Raw genomic sequence first — 24,565 nt, 5'->3', positions numbered from 1 at the left:
TCTGTTGATGTACTTTTTTTTTCAATCCATAGTTGTTTATTGATAACTACTATGAACTTCTATAACGGCATGAAGCAACAAGGTGATAAGCTCGCAGTGGCTTACTGGTTATTGTGTCTGCCCATGAGGTCCTGAGTTTATTACCCCCTCAAACAGCATTCTCAAGATCTTTTCTTAACCATTTTCGCCATAAGAAGCAAAGTGAAAATGACTTGCAAACAGCATAAAACCAGAATAGCCTAGGAGTAACTCGCAGTCTTTCATGTTTTATGCTGTTTGCTGCTCATCGGTATCTAAGGTTTGGATATGAAGCCTTAACACCTTGAATCTAGAAAGAAAGGTCTTAAATCTTACTTTCTAAGGGACTACTATGCCTGAAAATATGTATCTTAAAGTGGTAAAGGATTAAGACAACAAATGTTGGTTCCTCCCAGGAAATGGACCTATGTGTGTCTTATTTACTGAAAACTTTCAATGGGCTCGCACTAAAATAAATGTATTGACATGGTCACACTAACGTAAGGAAGTGATAACAATGCAGACATGACAGATCATAAATAAACTTTATTTACAATAAAAAGTATCACAAATAAATATTGTAAGATGCACATAGAAACCAGCCGTTGAACCAGGACAGAGTACTCCTTAATGTATATAAATAACAAAGAAAGAATGAGTACATGACATCACAGTGAGCGAAAGAATTTGTAGGCAAGTTCAAACCAGAATTAGTTCTTCAAATGTTTATGAAGAAAGTTTTGACTGCTAAAATATTCAATAACATAATTTTATCTCTTTAAGTCTCACTTTCACTAGATCACAGCGAAAGTAGCAAGACAATAGTTCATATGTGTATATGTTCAAGATATGACATTAAAGACAAACAAACTTAGTTACGTAATATTTTGTTGTAATGACACTACAGGACAATCTAAAGGCTAAGTAAAATGTGATAAAAAGCATGCCATTCTTTTAGAAATGTTAAGAAAAAGCATCACACTGTTTTATCAAAAGCTTGCTTAATGTCTTCACAAGCATGCAATATTACAGGTGAGTTTTTTAAAACTAAAGGCTATCTACTTCACACCACCCATAAATAGGTATTGGGTCTAAATTTAATTTTGTATATCAGAAGTTGGTGAGTTCAATTTTTTCATCTTGTATCACAACATGAATGATTATTAATAGAGTAAATTAGCTCTTACACGTGTGGCTTTTACTATTCAAAGATTGTTAAAAGCAGAATTTCCAAACAAGTGTGTTTTTTTTTAATGCACACTGCTGCTGCATACAAAGGTTATTGAAGAAATATTGCTCACAATTAAAACTATACTCTTGCACTAATAAATGTTTATCTAAGACAAAAAATCAGAATTCAGTCTTGTATTTATTGTGTTTAATGCAACACAGAATACAAATGACAATAAAATCTATATCAAACTTAACAATAGCCCTTAACAGTGATAAAAATAATGATTTTGAGTCTTCACAAGAAAATGGTGAAACTACAAACTACAAATGCAATAATACTGTGAACAAAACCACATCTAAGTTTGCATCTGATCATACGCCACTAGTATTAAATCACAAATCTATATGGCAGGGCTACTTTATTTATTAAATAAATCTGACACTTAACTTTTAATAAAAATGAATGTGAATACAAAGTACAAGTAACAATTTTCTTCTTTTTCATGATTAAAGACTTGGAATGAACACATCCATTTATGTAAAACATACACAAACAAATAACAAGAAATGTGTTTGTCAGAAACACGTTGTCCCCTTCTGCGCCACTTTGACTTAGTATTTTTGACCTTTGACCTTGAAGGATGACCTTGACCTTTCACCACTCAAAATGTGCAGCTCCATGAGATACACATGCATGCCAAATATGAAGTAGCTATCTTCAATACAGCAAAAGTTATTGCAAAATGTTAAAGTTGGCGTAAACCAACAGACCAACCAACCAACAGACAGGGCAAAAACAATATGTCCCCCACTATAGTGGTGTGGGACATAAAAAGAATGCAAGTCATACCAAGCATAAATACCAACAGACAGAAAGAAATAGGATCACATAAAGTACACAGTGCTGCAAAAAAGACTGGGGGGGGGGAGCTATAACAATGTGGTGTCATTTTATTATAATAGGCTAAATTCAAAGAATTTCTAAGTAAAGCGGTTTTAATTTAGGCTTTCTTTTGACGATAGTATTTTCCTTGGCATTAAATATCAGCTAAAAATTACTTAAATGTCAAAACATTTCAATACCATGTTCGTCAGTACAGAGGGGCAGGAGAGGGGAATCAAAAAGTAGACACTGCACCATGCTATTTCGCTCATGATCCTTCCCTAAAATAGACACATCTGTCATCATTTGTATTTAATACATATTCTATCTTTAGAGACAATGTAGATCTAAGCTGCAAAATGTTTTACTCGAGTATGATCAATCCAGTATTCTTAGAATGTTCATTAATAAAAAAAATATATTTTATATGCTCCTGACTGGTGTGCCATCAGAGGATGAACTCAGAATTGTTTACATGTTAATCATTATTATCTCGTCAATTTCCTTGCATCTTACCAACAAAAATTTAGATCGTTTTGCGCCTTTCCGTAGCAAATTTCTATTAAGCAATAAGCTGGAAAACAACAATTGAAGCTTTAATTTAACTGTATAGTGAATTATACCTTTAGATGATTACAAAAGAAAACATTAATCAGTGTTGTTTCAGAAAATGATAGTAATGGTATGTAAAATTTCGACTTGCAGGTTTACTCATAAATTTAAAAAACAGTAAATACAGGAATAATGCAATAACAGATATTTTTAGTCAAAATGTAGATAACTGATATATTACAACTATTTCATTTATATTTATTATACACCAAAGATTTACAGTATGATAACTTAAGAATGTTTTTTTTTTAATAACATCAAATTAACTCATTGTATTGTCAATCAAGTAGCACTGAAGTTACAGACAACATAAAACGTACAGCAATACCACACAGTTGAATATTCACACAAACATGTCACAGTCAAATATCATTACATTTAAGACACAGATACAATAAAAGTAGGAATTAGCATGTAGAAAGATAATAATGTATTACAAAAACTTCATATCGTCGCTGTCGTTCTCAAACCTCGTAGCTACAAAATGCCAACTTTTCAGGAGAGAGAAAAAAACGTCTCATTTTTTTATAACGATGTTTAAGAAATTGAAATTCTGTAAAAATACCAAACAAATGAAGCTGCAAAATACGGTATAAGCCGTAGACGCGTAAGTCATACTGATAAGTCATACTGACAGTCAGACATGGTAGCTACGATATTTTGTCACCACAGTTTTGTCATTTTTATGAGCTAGGACAATTCGTCCTGATAGGAAACCTCGTAGTTGCAAATTTTTTTTTAATAAAAACGTTTTTGTCAAATTTGTCCAAAAGAAACGACGTACCTATAGGTGAAATGGAGTCGCTAAGACTGTTCGCCGGGAAAAAAGCCAACAATTATTCTATAACATTTCGTCACGTGGCTTTTTCAAGGGCTCTGATTGGCGTAGAGCTACGAGATATAGCACAAAACAGGCGCCAGACTTAATATATTCGGAAAAGAAGAAAAAACTATTTTGAAAATTTTGGAGCTACGAGGTTTGAGAACGACAGCGACGATATAAAACAAATTGTCATGTGTGATTTAGGGGGGGTGGGGGGGGAGGTTTCGCCCATATGCAGTTCATCATTCAACCAATCCATGAACTTCAAATGCCAGGTACTTACAATGCACCAAAACGTGAACCTGTTTTTTGTTAAAAAATTGTTACAGAAAGCTAGCTTAAACACCTACAAACACTTGAGGCAAGTCATGTTCTCTCTTGTTCATAGTGTGAAAACTCCCAATCATAATTCACATAGTGTGGACATTAAATCACACAGTCTGTAAGATCGGTCATTCCGTTTGACATGCTTAAGCTAGTACCACCTCTTAGCAAAACTGACAGCTTTAACTTCCCATTTGTCAGATTGACAAACATGGGATACATGTAGTACAATCCTTTGGGTTTATTTCCACAGACTATACTGTGTTGTTTTTTTCTTAATATTTCTCAGTTTGAGATGCATCCTTTTGGTCTACTTAAAAAATTGCTGAGAGTTTTCACTTAATTTTCCTACAATTAGGATATTTTAGCCAAGAAGAGAAGCTGATAAAAGCCGAGACGCAATACCACCAAGATCCTGTTGCTTCCCATTCAGCCCTCTAGTATCATTGGGCTCATGACTTTGGTGGCACAGGAGGCTTTGATGGTAAAGAGGGGACAACAGGAAGGGATCGGCGCACACCCAGGGTAGCTCTAGCGGTGGAAGGACGCTGGAACGGCGGTACTGGGCGGTCATTGGAACTGCTACGAATCAATGGACTGGTTTGATCATCCCTGAAAAGTAAACCACGATGTTGAAATACCCTTCAAACAAGGGCTGTTTGTAAAACATGCATGCCCCCCATATGGGCTCTCCGTTGTAGTGACAGCCATTGTGTGAATATGTTTTTTGTCACTGTATGTCAATGACCTGTGAAATGTATCCAATTAAAAGTGCAAAAACCAATCAGGACCTATACTAATCAATTATATCCATTATATGATTGAGTCTTTGATTTTTTGGATTCCTTTCACACATTTTGACTTATTTGACAATATGTGAAACGTGCACACAATTTGTAATGTTTTATTTATTAATGGTAATGAAACATGTTATTTATAGCAGTTAACTCCCCTAGTCAATGACCACCATAGATAGCAATGCAATCTGATTAAAAATAGCCAAGGCTAGTGTTGTGTATTGGGCAAATGTATACCAGTGCAACTTGACCACATGACCAGTATCCTGTGTTTACCACACACAGAAGTCAGTTATGTAATAGACCATTAATTCCACTCCCAACTTTGGCCACTTGCCAAGATACTGACCAGTATCAGATGGGGTTGTGAAACTGTGTAAACAGTGAACACCAGTCCATGTAATACTGGCCTACCACTTGTACTAGTTGATTTGGAGTTAATACAGTAATGCATGTACAAATGAGACACTAAGCTCAAAAGTTAATTATATGTGCCTCTGAAAACTAACCAGAGGATTGGGTTGAAATTTACAATCTTTACTTGGCATTTGAGAAAATCTGAACTCTCAGGGTTTGGATAGAACATCCCCAAATTAACTTTTCTTTACACTGTTGTTATTTTTGTTCAATACACAAATATTAACCTAACTTTACAAATCCTGTACAGTAAAGGAAACTAAATCTAAGTTGATATTTTAATATGCTTGATCCTATTTATGTATTAACATTGTTTTATACATACAAACTGTGTTGCTGTTTTTCAATTAACAAGCAGATTAAAAATTAATTATATTTTTATGTATAATTTGAATTGACAAAATTAAATGCAAGTTGCGTAGCAAGAATTACATGTTTGATTTATTGTCAGTGAATCGTGACATTTTCTCAATGTTTCAGACCACCAGTTTGTCAAAGCTATCAACCGCTTGGATGGTCAAGCTAAATAGAATTGACCCAGCAAATCACAACTGTCCTGTTGCCATACAATATAACATATCATATTACATTGGTTTTTTAAATGTTGAATTCTCACGTCATTTCCATAAACATAGTATTTACTGGCACAGAAACAAAGGCTTATACATCATTATGAATGAACATGTGTCAAAAATTCAATTTGTAAGTCTCTTTACTGGACAGTGTGAAAACAGAATAAACTAGTGACCTGAAAATCAATAGGGGTCATCTGCGAGTCACGATCAATGTACCTATGAAGTGTCATGATCCTAGGCAAAAGCGTTCTTGAGTTATCATCCGAAAATCATTTTACTATTTCAGGTCACCGTGACCTTTGACCTTGTGACCTCAAAATCAATAGGGGTCATCTGCGAGTCTTGATCAATCTACCCATGAAGTTTCATGATCCTAGGCGTATGCGTTCTTGAGTTATCATCCGGAAACCATTTTACTATTTCGGGTCACCGTGACCTTGACCTTTGACCTAGTGACCTCAAAATCAATAGGGGTCATCTGCGAGTCATGATCAATCTACCCATGAAGTTTCATGATCCTAGGCGTATGCATTCTTGAGTTATCATCCGGAAACCATTTTACTATTTCGGGTCACCGTGACCTTGACCTTTGACCTAGTGACCTCAAAATCAGTAGCGGTCATCTGCAAGTCATGATCAATCTACCCATGAAGTTTCATGATCCTAGGCATATGCATTCTTGAGTTATCATCCGGAAACCATTTTACTATTTCGGGTCACCGTGACCTTGACCTTTGACCTAGTGACCTCAAAATCAATAGGGGTCATCTGCAAGTCATGATCAATCTACCCATGAAGTTTCATGATCCTAGGCGTATGCGTTCTTGAGTTATCATCCGGAAACCAATTTACTATTTCGGGTCACCGTGACCTTGACCTTTGACCTAGTGACCTCAAAATCGATAGGGGTCATCTGCAAGTCATGATCAATCTACCTATGAAGTTTCATGATCCTAGGCATATGCGTTCTTGAGTTATCATACGACAACCACCTGGTGGACAACCGACATACCGACCGACCGAGCGACCTACCGACCGAGCGACCTACTGACCGACCTACCGACATGAGCAAAGCAATATACCCCCTCTTCTTCGAAGGGGGGCATAAAAAGTAAAATTAGCTGAAGGTTTAGGAGAATTTTCAAAATTGGTGATAAATAAGTTTTGTTATAGCGGATATTGTTGTGAAAGCGTGTTCACATGGCTTTATTATCTATAAATGAGAATCCATTCTGTAATTGCCTGTAAGATTCTAATTTTAATGACAGAAAATTATTGATATTCGATGTATTTTGTGTGGAATTTTACAGGCACTCATGTATGGTAAGTATTTTTGCAACACCTTAAACATATTGAAGGAACACATTACTCATTAAATCATTAAGAGCCAATAAAGTGAAGATGTACAGGTAGAGTGGACTGAATAAAAAACTTGAAACTATTTTGGATGAAATATGTTTCCCAAGTTACACCAGTTACAAAATAGCACAAACTGTATGCACTTACCTTTTCAATCGACTGATCACAGGGACCACAGATGTGGGTGGGGGAGGCAGACCAGTCGAGTTGACTCGTATTCCATTACTTCCTCGTGACTCGGTACGAATTGGAACAGGCGCTGACCTCAATAAACTGCCCAATGGGGCCTGAGCCAATGCCTGACTGCTAGTGTCTATATGTCTCCGGACAATGTCTCTCTGGCTGGGAGGGGGAATCACTGCTCTTTGTCGTTGTGTAATGTTGGATATTTTTAACGAGTTATCTAAACTTGCTTTTAAAAGAGAGTCACTTCCATCATCACATGACGGTTTTCGTTTTGTAGAGTCTGTTATTATTTTAGAACTTGTTATGTCCAAGATGTCAACTGGTTGTTCGGGGAAAACTGGTACAAAACTTGATACTGAAATGTAAGAAACTCCATGAAAATTGCAATGTGCAATGAAAACCCATTTAAACTTTGCATTTTATTAGATATTAAAGTACGGAACTTTTAAAACATAGTATTTTTCTTTTGTTTTGCAGTATTCATAACCTCCCTGTAGCAAAAGCTTTATAACAATTAAGTTGATGAACAAGAAATGTGTTTGTCAGAAACACAATGCCCCCTAATGCGTTGCTTTTTTTTTTTTTACCTTGAAGGATGACCTTGACCTTTCACCACTCAAAATGTGCAGCTCCATGATATTCACATGCATGCCAAATATCAAGTTGCTATGTTCAATATTTCAAAAGTTTTTACTGTAAGGTTAACGTTTTGGGACAGAATTACAGAATGACGGAATGACAGACAGACAGGCTAAAAACAATATGCCCCCAATCATTCGATCCGGGGGCATAAAAAGTTATGAAAAATGATGTTTTTTATTTTTTGACCTTTGACCTTGAAGGTTGACCTTGACCTTTCACCACTTAAAATGTGCAGCTCCACGAGAAGTAAGTAAGAGATTGAATGGAGAAATGAAAAACATTTATTTTTGATTTTTGACCTTTGACCTTGAAGGATGACCTTGACCTTTTATCACTCAAAATGTGCAGCTCCACGAGATACACATGCATGCCAAATATTAAGTTGCTGTGTTCAATATTAAAAAAGTTATGAAAATTTATGTTTTTTATATTTAGACCTTTGACCTTGAAGGTTGACCTTGACCTTTCACCACTCAAAATATGCAGCTCCACGAGAAGTAAGTAAGAAATTGAATGGAGAAATGATTATATTTTTTTATATTTTTGACCTTTGACCTTGAAGGATGATCTTGACCTTTCACCACTCAAAATGTGCAGCTCCACGAAATACACATGCATGCCAAATATGAAGTTGCTGTGTTCAATATTAAAAAAGTTATGATAAAACTTTAACGAAAGTTAAAGTTTTAGGAAAGAAAAATACAATGATATTTGACCTTTGACCTTGAAGGATGACCTTAACCTTGACTTTTCACCACCCAAAATGAGAAGCTCCATGAGATACACATGCATGGTAAATATCAAGTTGGTATGTTAAATAATGCAAAAGTAATCACACTTTAAACAAGGTTAAAGTTTTGGACAGACAGACAGGCAGGCAGGCAGGCAGGCATGCAGGCAGGCAGGCAGGCAGGCAGGCAGGCAGACAGGCAGGCAGGCAGGCTGGCAGGCAGGCAGGCAGGCAGGCATGCAGACAGACAGACAGACAGACAGACAGACAGACAGACAGACAGACAGACAGACAGACAGACAGACAGACAGACAGACAGACAGACAGACAGACAGACAGACAGACAGACAGACAGACAGACAGACAGACAGACAGACATGATAGACAGACCGACCGACCGACAGACAGACAGACAGACAGACAGGACAAAAACAATATACCCCTGATCTATCGATCCGGGGGCATTAAACAAAAAAAGAGATGTGTTTGTCAGAAACACAATGCCCCCTTCTGTGCCGCTTTGAAGTCATATATTTGACCTTTGACCTTGACCTTTCACCACTCTAAATGTGCAGCTTCATGAGATACACATGCATACCAAATATAAAGTTGCTATCTGAAGCGACATAAGACTTATGAGCATTTTTCGAAACCTAAACGCGAAACCTAAACGCAAAGTGTGACGGAAGGACAGACAGACGGACGGTCCGATCACTATATGCCCTCCTCCGAGGGCATAAAATTACCAGCTAGCAGCTAATATCTTCAAATAACAAAGACAACTAGCAATCATGTGCAACATGCGCTATTCAAGAAAACAGCATGGAAGTCCATAAATAAGCTTTTGATGTTAGCTTATAACAGAGAGATAATGCTAAACCTGAAGGCAATAATTTACAATTTTGGTCATCCCCCTCCTGCGTCAGGTTTTCAGATTGCACACGGCTGATGTGTTCATTGTCGCTGTCACGAAGTGTTGTGATCTCCTCGTCAGACTCCACCTCTGAGTCCCCAGAGAGACTGACAGCATCGTCTGCAGCGTCGTGGTTGATACGCAGAACCTGTGGAGCTTTACTGTCACGAATCTTTTCCATTCGCCTGAAAATTGACATGCATTACAGTTAAATTAAGTACGAGTAAAGATTGTCAAACAAACAAAATAACCAACATATTAAATTGTATTTATCATGAAACTCAAATGAAATGTTAATCTCAACTTGTATTTTTTTTAACAATCTGGCACCATTAAGCTTGGATTATAAAAATAATAATTCAATAACACCTTTAACCCCCTCAAATTTCACTACAACTCACTGTTCATGATGCTGTTTCCATGCCTTAAGTTCCTGTACAATTTCTGACCTGTCCCTCTCTTCTTCAGGCAATGTGTCATATGTGTGCTCCACTTTGTGCTGAAACTGAAATGTGATGCAAACAAATTTAGAAATTAGCCTCCCACTGTAAAAACTGGGTTGAATTCTTGTAAGTAAAGTATCATCCCAGCTTAGCCTGTGCAGTCCGCAAAGACAAATCTGGGACCACACTCTCCCCTTTTATGGTTTATTTTGTGTACAGGAAATCTCTTTTTAGCCACAATCTAGTTGAGGTGAAAAGTGTTGTCCCTGATAAGCCTGTGTTAGCCTCTGGTACAACACTTTAAACACACGCATTCATCTCTGGGACAACACTTTAAACACACGCATTCATCTCTGTTTCCCAGAGCAAGGCTACAATATTAAGCAATTTTAAATTCCTATGGGCCGTACTCTGTAAAAGGGGGTTTAATGCATGTGCGCAAAGTCTCTTCCCAGATTAGCCTGTGCAGTCCGCACAAGCTAATCAGGGACGACACTTTCCGCTTTTATTTTTATTTTATTTATTTTTTCTCGTCCATAGGTATGTGCAGGTCGAGGTCATCCTGCTCCATACTGTACATACATTTGTGTGTTAGTATGAGTAAACAGTAAACAGTGTTGTAATCAATTGTTAGAATATAATATCCTTATACATACATATACACTATATAATTTACAAATGTTTAAAAATCTTAAAACAGCAAATAAAGTATATTATAAAAAAATGAAGAGCAAATGTAGTGTTATGTTAAGCTATTTTCATTGTGGAAGTATAAAAAGCATCGGACAAGTGATAATTTAAGTACTTTTAAATGGTTGATTGTGGAGTTTTTAAAGGATAAATAATATTCATATTATGATATTGGTTAAGCAAACAAACTTACAATTGTCCAAGACTGTAGTTCTGTTTCATGTCACTTAACATTGTTTTGGATTTTAAAAGACAAAGTCATAGTCATGCTAATTGTTAGCCCTTGTATGGATGGAATCATCCCCTTTCTCTGACATAGGTACATGTATATATATTTCTTCAATTCTAGCATAAGAATATTTATATCTATCATATTACTTTTTGTACTTTCCAATATCATTGTTTTACAACTTATTTCTGAGTGTTTTTGCACATTATGTGAACTTAAAAATTCAACAACATAATGCACAATTCTCTCTGTAAAACAGCAATCCCAAACAGATGTTTTATAGTTTCCTAATTTTCTTTACAAAAAGTGCACATGTTATCTTGCAAAATGTTCATTCACTTTCCGCTTTTATTGCATTTTACATTTAAAGAAAGTCTCTTCTCAGTAAAAATGCAGTTAAGGCGGAAAGTGTCGTCACTGATTAGTCTGTGCATACTCAAGTCACAGAGACACAATCAGTTGACCAACTGACCGACAGTATGACAAGTCAGCTGTCCTTGGGGCATAAATATGTTAAGTTAGTTTATCTGGATATTTGATCCTGAGATCAACATAAGTATCAATAAAATGCACTGAAATCTAGTTCACCAAGTGAAAAGTTAACACCCAAAAGGTTTTTGTACTAAGTAACTGTAATTTTTTCTACTAGAAAGACTTCTTTTAATTTCTATATTTTTGTAACCTGCAAAAAACAGTTCCGTTGGGAGCAAGATAATAGCTAATGATTAACCAACCATTTCTAAAAAAAGCAGTTTAAGAAAGCGCAAGTTAGAATCTTTTCTCAACATGTGAAGAAAATAAATAAAAAAATCTCTTTTGCCCAAAATCCATATATTTTTAATACTATATATTTACAAATATAAGCATTATGCAATTTTTGCATGACTTGATTTATTATTCAAAAATAAAATTCTTCATGGTATCTGGTTTTATTTGAAATGCATGTAAATACTGACACAGACTATTAAAATGTCAGACAAAATCAGGAAGTGCTACACCACATTGTGAAATGTGACAATAACTTAACAAGAGCACCGCATAATGGGTGCCACGCTTGGCTTCGAAAGCTCGTCAGAAATTACTTTTTTTTTTTTATAGAGGTTACAGTGACCTTGACCTTTGACCTAAAGATCCAAAATGGGTGTGGCATGTAGAAGTCATCAAGGTGCATGTACATATGAAGTTTCAAAGTTGTAGGTGGAAGCACTATGATGTTAGAGGCCAAGTTCAAGTTTTATATTAGAGGTCAGTGACCTTGACCTTTGACCTAGTGACCCCAAAATGGGTGTGGCTTGTAGAACTCATAAAGGTGCATGTACATATGAAGTTTCAAAGTTGTAGGTGGAAGCACTGTGATGTTAGAGGCAAAGTTAAAGTTCTATACTAGAGGTCACAGTGACCTTGACCTTTGACCTAGTGACCCAAAATGGGTGTGGTGTGTAGAACTCATCAAGGTGCATGTACATATGAAGTTTCAAAGTTGTAGGTGGAAGCACTATGATGTTAGAGGCAAAGTCAAAGATTTTTATTAGAGGTCACAGTGACCTTGACCTTTGACCTAGTGACCCAAAAACGGGTGTGGCATGTAAAAGTCATCAAGGTGCATGTACATATGAAGTTTCAAAGTTGTAGGTGGCAGCACTATGATGTTAGAGGCAAAGTTAAAGTTTTATATTAGAGGTCACAGTGACCTTGACCTTTGACCTAGCGACCCAAAAATGGGTGTGGCGTGTAGAACTCATCAAGGTGCATGTACATATGAAGTTTCAAAGTTGTAGGTGGAAGCACTTCAATTTTGAGCCAATGTAAAGGTTTCAGCATGACGGCGGACGGCGAGGAGGCTATGACAATACCTCGGGTTTTCTCCGAAAACAGCCGAGCAAAAAAATAACCACACAAATTTGGAGTCAAACAGCAAATGTGCATTTTTTTAAATTACAATAATACGAGGCTGCAGTACACTATGCTTCATCCAGTGACAAAGCTTATTGTAAAGGAGGCACACAAAGTGGTCATAAATTTAAAAGGATTTATTGAAATATTACCTTCTTGAATTTTGTCCATACCTACACACACAGTTGCTCATATAATTCTAGCCAGACTATAATTTCATCACCAAAATGATGATGTAACTCATAGTAAAAGTTAAATTTAATTTAAGAACTTTCTTCCTAAATTCGAGTTTGAAAGGCTTCATTTCCAAACATTAGATACTGATGAGCAGCCAACAGCATAAATCCTGAACAGACTGCAAGTTACTCGCAGGCCGTTCTGGTTTTATGCTGTTTGCACATAGCCATTTTTACTTTGCTTCTGAGTGGGAAAGGTTAAATGAAAAACAATCTTTATATACATAAAAAGCATGACTTTGATAGCCTACTCTAATGATAATTGAGACACCACCATCTTTTTGCTACAATACTGCATTTTGGCATACCATTATTACAGGCAATTGAAAAATTAGATACAGAAAATAATTGTATGTACAGAAACACTGACATTATCAATTTGACCTTTGGATGTCCTGATTAATACATCTTTTGTGAAAAGGTATAAATTGATAAATGCACATGCTTAAAAAAAATCCACTTGTATAGTAAAACATAAAGAACAGACTGTACATTAACCACTGCGGACAAAGTTGAAGATCTCTTTAATTAATACTACAAAATATGCAATCTAAGGTTTGAATGCTTGTTAATTACTTTGGGTTCAAACTTGATTTCTGGCTGGTCGTTGCCAAGTTCCCCTGATGCATCTGGGTTCAGTCGTCTCCTTGACAACAGGGCCTTGGATGGGTTCCCACAGATAACCCGGCCCAATGTGAGGTCACTACCATCCCCAGTCTCTGGATTTTTAGCTAAGAAAGTTTTATCAGAATAGAATTGTTCAATTGAAGTTATAATAATGTGTAGCATACTTGTGAAAATAAGATACAACTCATAGACTTTTAGTGGAATTTAACAAACAGTTCTAAAAGTGATTAATAATTTTCCACAACACAAGCTTTCACTATTGTTTAATATAACGTAATATAACTTTATACAAAGACGTTATTATATATTATGATTTACATTTCTGAAACTTTCCATTAGTATGACATACATAACAATAATAATAATATGTTTTTATACCAGTACAAATAAACAGCAATATAATTTCACATAGGTTATAACAAGTGTTAAAAGATAAAGTCCCGGTACAACATAGGCAGTTGATGGCTCTAAAAGTTCATGAACTTCTACTTCTACTTCATACTATCTACAGTAAATTGCTGACTATTACAGGAAGGCCTTTTATAGGCAGATATGGACACTGTCAAGTCCGTTTCCTGGGAAGAACCAGTACTTGGTGTCTATGGAGGAGATAATAAGAACGCTTCCTGAGTAGGGAGCGAACCCACGTACTCCCGATTGCAAGGTGGACACCTCATCCACTACACCAACGGGACCTGACATAACTTGAGTACACTGCTTTACCTTTATTGCTAGAGCCAGGTCTTCCAGACCCTGAACTGGGTCTCACACCCAGGGCTGTTGCTGGGCGGTTCCCAGTAGAGGCCGGTCTCCGTCCAGCAGTTAGGGGCCTGAACCCTGAGGAGGGCCGTAGGGCCGAACCTGGCCGGTACCCGACATTTGGTTTTAGTGCAGCTGTACTGGGTCTTTGACCACTGGCCGGTCGACTAGAATCTGCAGATGATTATGTTACAGATGTAAACAAGAGCACCGCATAACGGGTACCACGCTTGACTACAGGTGCAGTTTTGAATAAATGAATGCTTGTCAGATTTTTTTTTTTTTTTAGAGGTCACAGTGACCTTGACCTTTGACCTAGTGACCCCCAAAATGGGTGTGGCATGTAGAACTCATCAAGGTACATCTACCGGTACATATGAAGTTTCAAAGTTGTAGGTGGAAACACATTGAATTTAGAGCCAATGTTAAGGTTTTAGTGAGACGAGGACGGCGGACGTCAGACGGTGGACGACACAACAAGCTGGCTATGACAATACCTTGGGTTTTCTCCAACAATGCTGAGCTAAAAACCTACTTGAAAATGGGATCAGCATTTTTTTGCCCATTTAGAGAAAGTAACAGAAATGAGTGCTCATTTTATGTGTCTATATGCAGATAATGTGGTTTTGGAAAGAAAAAGACGTAAATGTCCTTCTGTTTTTTGAAGATTTTAGATTGTAAGAGCATTTTTTAAAGTTTTCCTAAATTTGGGAATGGTGTTAAAGATATCAAACCATGTGAAAAATAAAACAAAGTAATCTTACCAGACAAGAGGTCTGATAACTTTTAAAATTGAGCGGACCTCACAAGCTTTTACCAGACCTTGTTTTTCTTAAATAGAAAATACCTTTTATAAACTTTGGAGTGAAGATAGCAAGTTCAAATAGCTGGTAAAATCTTTCTTTTTTTAAGTTAAATACTCTACAGAAGTGAAATAAATATAAACTAGTCCATTTTATTTTCCCTAGTTGTTTTTTTCATTTTTAACCCAAACTAATTTTTACACACTTCATTTTTGGTTGGACATAAGGTTGGGAATAATACAAAATTTTATCCAAAATGTCAGAGGTCCAATGTCTTTAGCATGGGTTACAGGTATTTTATAAAGAAGGAAAAACATGAATGAAGGTACAGGAAGAATATTTTATGACCAATCGTTACACAAGCTATTTGACTGGGCCAGGAATCAAATCCATATCTATGGATTTTATGTCAAGGGCTCCAACAACTTAGGTAGCCATTTGAGCAAAGTCCTTGATTGAAAATTTAAAACTTGTCAAATGGCTGACATGCCAACCTGAGGGAATGCTCTCGCTGTCTTCCTTGTCTTGCAAGTCCATGTCTTTCTGCAGCTCCTCCAGATATGCCCAGTCAGCATCGAACACATTGTGCTTGAGAAACGAGCCAACACCTTCTATGAGCACCTCATCATCCAGAGTCTGCAGATGGGGAATGGCTTTCTTAACCGCCTGACGATAGTCATAGTCCTCCTAGATATAGCCAGGAAACTGTCTTAATTCAATCAGTGTTATTTTAGCTTTATTGAATTGAAAATGTACTTATCATTAATAAAGGACCATGTGCTATCATACATTTTCTCCAATTGGGGTACATGGGGTTTCACTTGGTTCATAATTATTATTGTGACACTCCCAAGTTTGTTCCCTAAGTAGAATCAGTACATAGTGTCTTAAGAGAATCTTACGAGAATGGTGGCCACTGAACACCTGATAGCTGGGCTGACACCATATGAGCCTATGAAAACTGGGCTCAATGCATTAGGGTTAAGTGTTGTTCCAGAATAGCCTGTGCAGTCTGCACAGGCTTGTCAGGGACAACACTAACCGCTTTAATGGATTTTTTGTGTAAAGGAAGTTTCTCCTAAACAATAATCCAGTTTAGACGAAAGTTTTGTCTCTTATAAGCCTGTGCTGACTACTTATCTGGGACCACACTAAACGAAAATGCATTAAGCCTATATTTACTCGTGACAATAATGCCTCATAAAGATGTTTAACATTAAATCATGTTTTTAATTTAAAAATAAGCTGAAAGCAGTTCCGTAATCAAGATATATGTGATACATTCACAATTATCTTTATCAACAAGCACTAGTTTATTTATGTTGAATAAAAGTCAGAATGGCACATCAACCCTTCTTTGCACACATGCAGATAAAACCTTGCTATCAATAGCCATTCTATATTATATAATCGGCCTTACAAAGTCCCTTTTACATAAAGGGCCTTACAAGTTCCTCTCCAGGAGTTGGCTGATTGCACAGGGGGTTACCATCCAAGGTCAGGTTGGTGAGCTTACTACAGATAGACAAGTACTGAACTTGGATGATGTCATCAAGGTTGTTCCTGCAATGAAAAAAAATCTATTATGACACATTCAGTAGTCTCCTTATATCGAAATATTTTTTTTAAGAAATAAGGCCAGATTTGTTCTTCTTTATCAAAGTAAGCTTATGCATAAAGAGGAGATTTTCCAAACCATGTAAGGAAATAAGCAAATGTAGGGGACAAATGGTAAGAAATGGAATATGTCAACTCCCCAAACAAGAGTTTAATCATTCATTAAAATGCTAAACAAATAAAAACATACCCTTCTACATCCAATATTTCAATATTTTCCAGCATGCTGACAGGACTGATGTCATTGATTTCATTGTATGAAAGGTAGAGTTCTCGTAAATTACACATTGATGAGATTCCGTCCATTTCTAATAATCCACATCTGGATGCCCAAAGTACATTTAAGCTACGCAGCGATGAACCTAAGTCTCTGCAATAAAACAGGCAAAATCCTGGTTATATTATTATACACTGAATACTATCTTGATTTTTAGACAAGCTATGTAAACAATTAATTTACTTCTTCCTTTTTATATACTGTACAATCCCTAAAATAAACAATCAAATAAATATAAACATAAAAGGTGATACATGGTCTCGCTGTAGATATTACTGAACCAACAAAGATTGCTGAGCCATTCACTGACTAAGCAAATGGTTAAAATATAGATAGCTTGACCAACAAGCAAATTCGTTGAATTGATATCCCCTGCCAATATACTTCTGGACACAAATATTTCTGGACAGATGGACAACGCCAACGTGCATCATCCTCTCATCCATTTATATACTCATACCAAATTTCAATGAAGTCCGTCAAAGCACTTCAAAGATATGGCTCCGCACACACAAAAAAGCATTTTTCAAAATACAAAGGGCCATAACTTCGTTATTATCCAATGGTGTACAATGCCATTTGGCCTGCATCATCCTCTTATCCATATATATACTCATACCAAGTTTCAATGAAATCCCCCAAAGCACTTCCAAGATATGGTTCCGGACACAAAAAAGCATTTTTTCAAGATACAAAGGGCTATAACTCCATTATTATCCAATGGTGTACAATTCCATTTGGCCTGCATCATCCGATTATCCATATATATACTCATACCAAGCTTCAATGAAATCCGCCAAAGCACTTCCAAGATATGGCTCCGGACACAAAAGTGCCGGACGAACGGACGGAAAGACGGATGGACGGAAGGACGGACAAGGCCAAAACAATATCGCTCCGCCGATGGCGGGGGATAAAAAATCTGACTACAACTTTGAATTCATACAACCCTATGCAATATTATAAAATAAGAAGAATGCTCAAGCAATAAGATATTTTTTGCCACAGAAAGTTTTGGCCTTTCTCAAAACACACCAAGTATTGTTTCTACCCTACTTATAGCTGTTGTGAGAGCAACCATTAACCAAATATTGAGATGGCACAACAGAAACATAACATAATTTTTTCACAAATCTATCAGTTCTTTATATGCAGTTACCTTATTCTTGGTATGTTGCTATTGGAAACTTTAAGCTGTTGAAGATTTTGCAACAACTGACCAAAGTTTCCCAAGCTAGTGGAAGAAGTGTTCACTTTCATTTCCAGGTGCCTTATGTCATCCAGATTATCAACACCTGTGAGTAACATCTGAAAACAAAAGATCTGGTATGTAACACAGATATGACGCCCTCAGAATACAAGACCTGTCACATGAATCAGGAGCCATAGCTCTGCTTCCAATAAAGTTCCTGTTGGGATATATTCATCAAAACGATATTAGTATTAAGATCTGAAATAATATCCGTTCCGCACAGGGACATTTAAATATTTCTAAAAAAGCATATTTAACAAGCCTATTGCAAAGCAATATATGTCCCCTACAGGCTCCACTATAAAATGATTTTTTATATATTTGTTGCCATAGCAACCATAATTTTTGACATAGGAACAAAATGAAATGACGTGCATAATGTCCTTATTGCCATCTAACCATGTTTCAAGTTTCATGAACAAATATTAAGAACTTTTAAAGTTATCGCAGGATCCAGAAAAGTGTGACAGACAGACTGACAGACGCACAGAGCGCAAACCATAAGCATTACTTAATAGGTCATGGCCTATTTTTGATTGATTGTCATAATGACCAAAACATTTTATGCTAACAAGATTCCTTGTAATTCTGCAGCGATAACATATAAACAGTTGAGACATAAACAGACAGAGAAGATAAATGGGCTACTTTTCGATATTTAAAAGCGATAACTCCATTAGTTGTTAAACAACTTGGCTACAATCAATTTCTGTCCAAATTGTATGCAAATAAACAATTAAACATTTCCAGAATCGGATCTGTCAGGTTTTAAGAACATAAATAGGTGTTGTAAATAATCTACAAAAATCGACCATTGTGCACCATTTTTGATAGAGGTCTTATTACATGAAGAGAATTTCAGCCAGAAAGGGCCCAGCAATGAGCTTAGTAAACAATCAAAACCAATTTTAGCTCAAATTACTGTACTTTTCAGAAACTAAATTTTTTTTTTTAAATTGTGTCCGAAAATTTAGATAACAAAAATATTCAAAAAGTAAGTGTCAGAAAATTTAGAGATATATATACATTTATTAATTGGTTTTATTTCAATAAAATAGTTGAGAAACACACAAAATATCGCCCAATTGGTACCTTTTTGCACCAATAGGGCGATATTTTGTGTGTTTCTCAACTATTTTATTGAAATAAAACCAATTAATAAATGTGCAATAATTATATTGTGTTGTACTCTCCTTTCTCTGCTTTAAATAAAATGCAACTTCACTTATTTGCAATCCCTTACATGAAATGGTATATAAAACGTTATAAAACAAACAACCATATTGCTTCCTGAATACGATATCATTTCAAATGCTGTTGGGTGAAACCATTGTTTATTACCAGTATACATGGTAATCTACCCAATAACGCAATTGTTATGGACCATTGCCCCCAGGGCATTCTTTGCATGGTTTTATGACCTTAACCCAATTGTAAAACTCCATGACCGGAGGATACCAGATAAGCGAAAACAGGACATACATCTAGTAAAATAGCGCTGTAAAATATACTGTCCAAAAAATTGGAGTCATTAATTATGGACAAAACCAGTACGTCTGAAAATATAGTCATGAAAAATAATTATTTTGCCTTAAAAGGGGGGTGTCCGAAAACTTAGAATAATTACAATATCTGTTTAATATGAAAAAGAGACGGTTCAAGGAAATAAATCTGAGCAGTTAAAAGAAAGTCACCAACAACTCTAAAATAATGATTCAAATTACCAGTTTTCTTGGAGAGAGGAACTGTTCCAACAATAAATCTGTCTCTTCAATCACAATGGGTTCTGGATTGATACGAGAGTCCTTAAACTCTGTGATCTGGACGCCTCGGGAGAGGGCGCTCTGGGGACGCTCTATACCCGGCTCCATCTTCAAACTGTAAACATATCAGCCTAGCCCAGATTAGCCTGTGCAGTCTACAAAGGCTAATCAAGGACAACATTTTCAGCTTTCACTGTATTTTTGATTAATAAAATGAAAATTCTTCATTGACCAAAATCCAGTTGAATCGGAAAGTGTTGTCCTTGATTAGCCGCGCTTAGTTGATCTTTAACCCTTTATCACTCAGATTTACACTTTGACAAGTATAGTCCCTAAGAAAATCCAATTTAATTTGAGAAATATCTTACTAGATTCAAGTTTTGAAGCATTAATTTACAAACCTATGATACTGATGAGCAGCAAAGAGCATAAAACCTGAACAGACTGCGAGTTACTCGCAGGCTGTTCTGGTTTTATGCTGGTTACGTTTAGCCATTTTTTCTTTTCTCCTGCTCCGGTAAGCTTTAAGAGTGTTGTTTTTTTGTGTGTTTAATTTATTGTTTCTGTTGAGTTAAGAACAACTTTTTATTTTGATCACATAATGGAAGTCAGTTGATTAAGTTTTTCTATTATCTAACACTTTACCTTGGCAGGCTCGGCTTAATTTAGCAGTAAAAAAAATTGCTGAAAGCATATATGTATGCCAGTTAATGTTTAAAAAAACACTAAAATAAGAGATGCGTTTGTCAGAAACACAATGCCCCCTATTGCACTGCTTTGAAGCCATAAATTTGACCTTTGACCTTGAAGGATGACCTTGACCTTTCACCACTCAAAATGTGCAGCACCATGAGATACACATGCATGCCAAATATCAAGTTGCTATCTTCAATATTCAACAAGTTATGACCAAACTTTAATGAAGGTTTAAGTTTTTGGAAAGAAAAATACAATTATATTTGACCTTCGACCTTGAAGAATGACCTTGACCTTGACTTTTCACTACTCAAAATGTGCAGCTTCATGAGATACACATGCATGCCAAATATAAAGTTGCTATCTTCAATATTGCAAAAGTTATCAAACTTTAACCAAGGTTAAAGTTTTGGAACACACACAATGAATGAATGAATGACAGACGGACAGACAGACAGGCCAAAAACAATATACCCCCGATCTTTCGATCCGGGGGCATAAAAAATCCCTTTTTGTGTTGTTCAATGATTATTTAATTTGTAATAAAATAATGTATAACAAACTTTTGTTGAAGCCTCGTTTCTTGAGCCAGCGCCATTTGGTCAATCAATTCTTTGTTTTTACCTGAAACATATATATTATAAGAAATAAGAAAATACCTTGTAAGGTATAATATGTTATATCTAATGATACATAGCTAAAATAGTGACCATGTTAATAATAATTTTTTCATATATTCCATATTTCAATACATGCAAAAAATAAAGAACTTAAACAAGCATGAAATTCAGCCTAGTAATTACGGCTAGATTGAACTTTACCGGTACGCAGTTATTTACCACTATTGACAAAGCGGGGATTTTGGGACAGTAGCCGCCGATACTAGGGAAATATACAGGATAATAAGGATTATTGGGTGTTTCGTTAGGTGTTTGGTGTTGCGCGCTAAACACCGATAAAATTATAAGCTTTTCCATTAGTTTTTACTTACCGGTAAAGTTCAATCGTCCCGTCATTACATAAACATTAATGTTCTAAATCATACTACCAGTATATGGCACAATACTTCAGTTGATACTTATTCATAATATTCTCTATATAGCATGTATAGTCACCAAAAATGTCTGTATGACATGCTGATGTAAATTATACATGTGAGGGATACAATACTGCATAAAGAAGATCCATGGTTTAGCTGTTATGCACTGGCCCAAATTGATCCAGTGTTCGAAGGTTTGATTGCCTGATAAATTGTATCTTCTGACAATTTATGACTTGAGACACGGAACCATGTTACAATTAATAAGGTACATAACACCAGACACTAAAAGACACATGATTGTTTCTTGAAGTTGACCTGGGAATTATCTGTTAAAGGGATCTTTTCACGCTTTGGTAAATTGACAAAATTGAAAAAAGTTGTTTCAGATTCTCAAATTTTCGTTTTAGTTATGATATTTGTGAGGAAACAGTAATACTGAACATCTACCATGGTCTAATATAGCCATTATATGCATCTTTTGACGATTTTAAAACCTAAAAATTATAAAGCGTTGCAACGCGAAACGATTGAATAATTTGGAGAGTTCTGTTTTTGTCGTTAAATTTTGTGAAACTACGAAGATTGCTTATATAAGGTATAAAATACGTCATGTACGTGTACTCTGCGGAATAGCTCAGTAGGCTAAAGCGTTTTTACTTCAGGACTCTGGCAGGACACCAGGGGTCACTGGTTCGAAACCTGGACCGGGCAATGTTCTTTTCCTTTTTTAAATTTTATTCTTGATTTTTTACTGGAGCTGTTTCGATCCAATGCTTACATTTATCGTTATAAAGCATTTAATGAATAAGTTAAAAAATGCCAAAATCTGTGAAAAGGCCCCTTTAAACAAGACTTATGATTTTTACAGATTTTCTTTAAGTGACAACACAATTACAATATGGCATGTCAGAACATAAGTTCCGATGAATGTGCATATTTAACAAATACAAAAGGATGTATCGACGAACATTCGACCGGGTCATTTCCTTTTGAGAGACATTTTATGTTTAATCATTATTTTGATAATATTAATGAATAACTATCCAGTCCATGACAACCATTAATGATATAGAACCCTCATTTTACACAAATCTTAGTATAAAAAAATCTCAATTTACATGGTACAACAATATTTTGAGGGAGGATATACTACGTACAATATGCTCTTTCTTCTATTTGGTGTCAAATGAAGAATGTGTTTCATTTTTATATTGGTTGCAACGGACGCATTTTCGCCATATTGGAATTTCATCGGTAGCGCGCATGTGCAGAGAGTGGTTCCCGTTCAACCGGAAGCTACACATAACCTAAAGTTGCGAAAAAGTTGACGTTGGCTGCTGATGCTGAGACCAATAGATTGAACGCTGTGTTTAAGAAAAAATACTATCACAACATATTCTTACATATCGATTTCGTGATTAAAAAACTATTGTCATATATAAATTGAATCATTTTTGCACGAGGTATTACTTTTAAGTGATAAAACTTTCACATTAAACGTGGCTAGTCGCCTAGTGACTTTGAAAGTTTGAGTCTGTGCCTGTGGTAGAGTAACACTAAAGAAAAAAATCTAGATATCATTGACATTGTGTGATCGTGTGAAACATTGTTCATGTATGTATATAATGGTTATGAACTTTAAATATAGGGTTACTACTGGAAGTCTGACATCCCATTTTAAACAGAGAAGAGCCATGAATGAATTGAGTGCAAGATAACTGTTGTGAACAAAAATATTCTAGAAACTTAGAAAGGTGGACTATGAATGTTATTTGTAATTTTTGTTTAGCTACTAAAATCGTATTGTTTTAATATTTAACTGCATTTGGTTATTACATTAATGTATTCTGTCTGAGGAAGAAACTGATTATTATTTTCTGTGTAAAGACTAATCATGGAGAAAGTTTTGTTGTTATTGTCTTTGTTTGTATTGGAAAACTGCAATAGCCTGTCATCACACTCTGCCTTGAGCTATGAACAACTATATGATCTCGGAATGGACGCATACAAGAATGGAAAGTGGGATAAATGTTCGTCTCTCTTCCAAAAAGCAATAGATGATTACCATTTTTACAAAAGAACATTGATCGACTGTAGACTAAAATGTAAGGACAAGAAGGCACCACCATCATTTAGTAATATTTTAGTGGAGGGAAATTGTCTAAGAAAATGTAAAAAAAAGGTGCTTGGTTTCCGTGCTGAGCTTGAAGTATCGTTTGCGGTCAATAAGAAGTTCGAAGAAAGAGCTCCATATAACTACATGTCCTTTTGTTACTTTAAGGTGAGTGTAAGCATATTTATATTATATTAAATTTAACCACAGAATATTATGAACAGTCTTCCGTGCATAGTATCTTAATAAGTGACACTAGTTATTTTGTATTTGTTCAATACTTTTATCTCTTTCGTCCTTGTATAAAAAAAATTGAATATTAAAATCATTATCATCACAGGCTGGGTATGCGGATACTTTCATAACAGATGGCACTTCGATACCAGATAACAACAAAAGCCACCCGCGAAAGGTAGATTTATCCTTTTTTTTCAAGTTGTATCATAAAGATGAGTATTTTAGACAAGGCACATGGTCGAGTTTATAAATGGTGTATCCTTTTCTATCGCAAAGAAAAACATCACGGAAGAATGGTAGATTTTTCCCCGAAAAATATATGATTCGGTCGGAAAACAGCATTAACTGGATGAACAGTAAACATTTCAACAAAATAAAACTACTTAGAAATGTTGCAAGAAACTGTTTGATATTCCAGCATGTAGAGTAATCACTG

At 35.7% G+C, this 24,565-nt stretch overlaps 2 protein-coding genes across 7 annotated transcripts in view; one reads left to right on the top strand and one right to left on the bottom strand.

Annotated features, from left to right (window-relative positions):
• Positions 1-549: 549 nt before the first annotated feature.
• On the bottom strand, positions 550-23,080 carry LOC127882434 (uncharacterized). 3 transcript variants are annotated; one of them, XM_052431079.1, is made up of 14 exons: positions 22,937-23,080; positions 21,301-21,361; positions 20,003-20,156; positions 18,186-18,334; positions 16,940-17,119; positions 16,581-16,695; positions 15,627-15,819; positions 14,294-14,503; positions 13,520-13,674; positions 9,854-9,957; positions 9,420-9,637; positions 7,129-7,522; positions 4,239-4,445; positions 550-2,355 (listed from the first exon to the last, which is right to left on the bottom strand). In XM_052431079.1, the coding sequence occupies exons 2-13, from the start codon at positions 21,333-21,335 to the stop codon at positions 4,286-4,288; spliced, it is 2,067 nt and encodes a 688-aa protein (XP_052287039.1). In that variant the 5' UTR covers positions 21,336-21,361; positions 22,937-23,080; the 3' UTR covers positions 550-2,355; positions 4,239-4,285. The 3 variants fall into 3 exon arrangements, with proteins under 3 accessions (XP_052287039.1, XP_052287031.1, XP_052287046.1); XM_052431071.1 differs by having other exon boundaries at positions 550-4,445; XM_052431086.1 differs by having other exon boundaries at positions 550-4,445; positions 9,438-9,637.
• Positions 23,056-24,565, top strand: part of LOC127882339 (prolyl 3-hydroxylase 1-like) — a 43,729-nt gene continuing 42,219 nt past the window's right edge. For 3 of the 4 annotated variants that reach the window (XM_052430945.1, XM_052430929.1, XM_052430919.1), the window contains exon 1: positions 23,056-24,060. In XM_052430945.1, coding sequence (XP_052286905.1) covers positions 23,674-24,060 — 387 coding nt within the window. In that variant the 5' untranslated portion in view covers positions 23,056-23,673. The remainder of the gene's footprint in view (positions 24,061-24,565) is intronic. The other variant, XM_052430936.1, reaches the window with a different exon arrangement.

This window comes from Dreissena polymorpha, chromosome 1 (assembly GCF_020536995.1).
Source record: "Dreissena polymorpha isolate Duluth1 chromosome 1, UMN_Dpol_1.0, whole genome shotgun sequence".
Classification (NCBI taxonomy): Eukaryota; Metazoa; Mollusca; class Bivalvia; order Myida; family Dreissenidae; genus Dreissena; species Dreissena polymorpha.
Note: the sequence above shows the minus strand (reverse complement) of the source record. Positions and strands in the feature narration are given on the sequence as shown.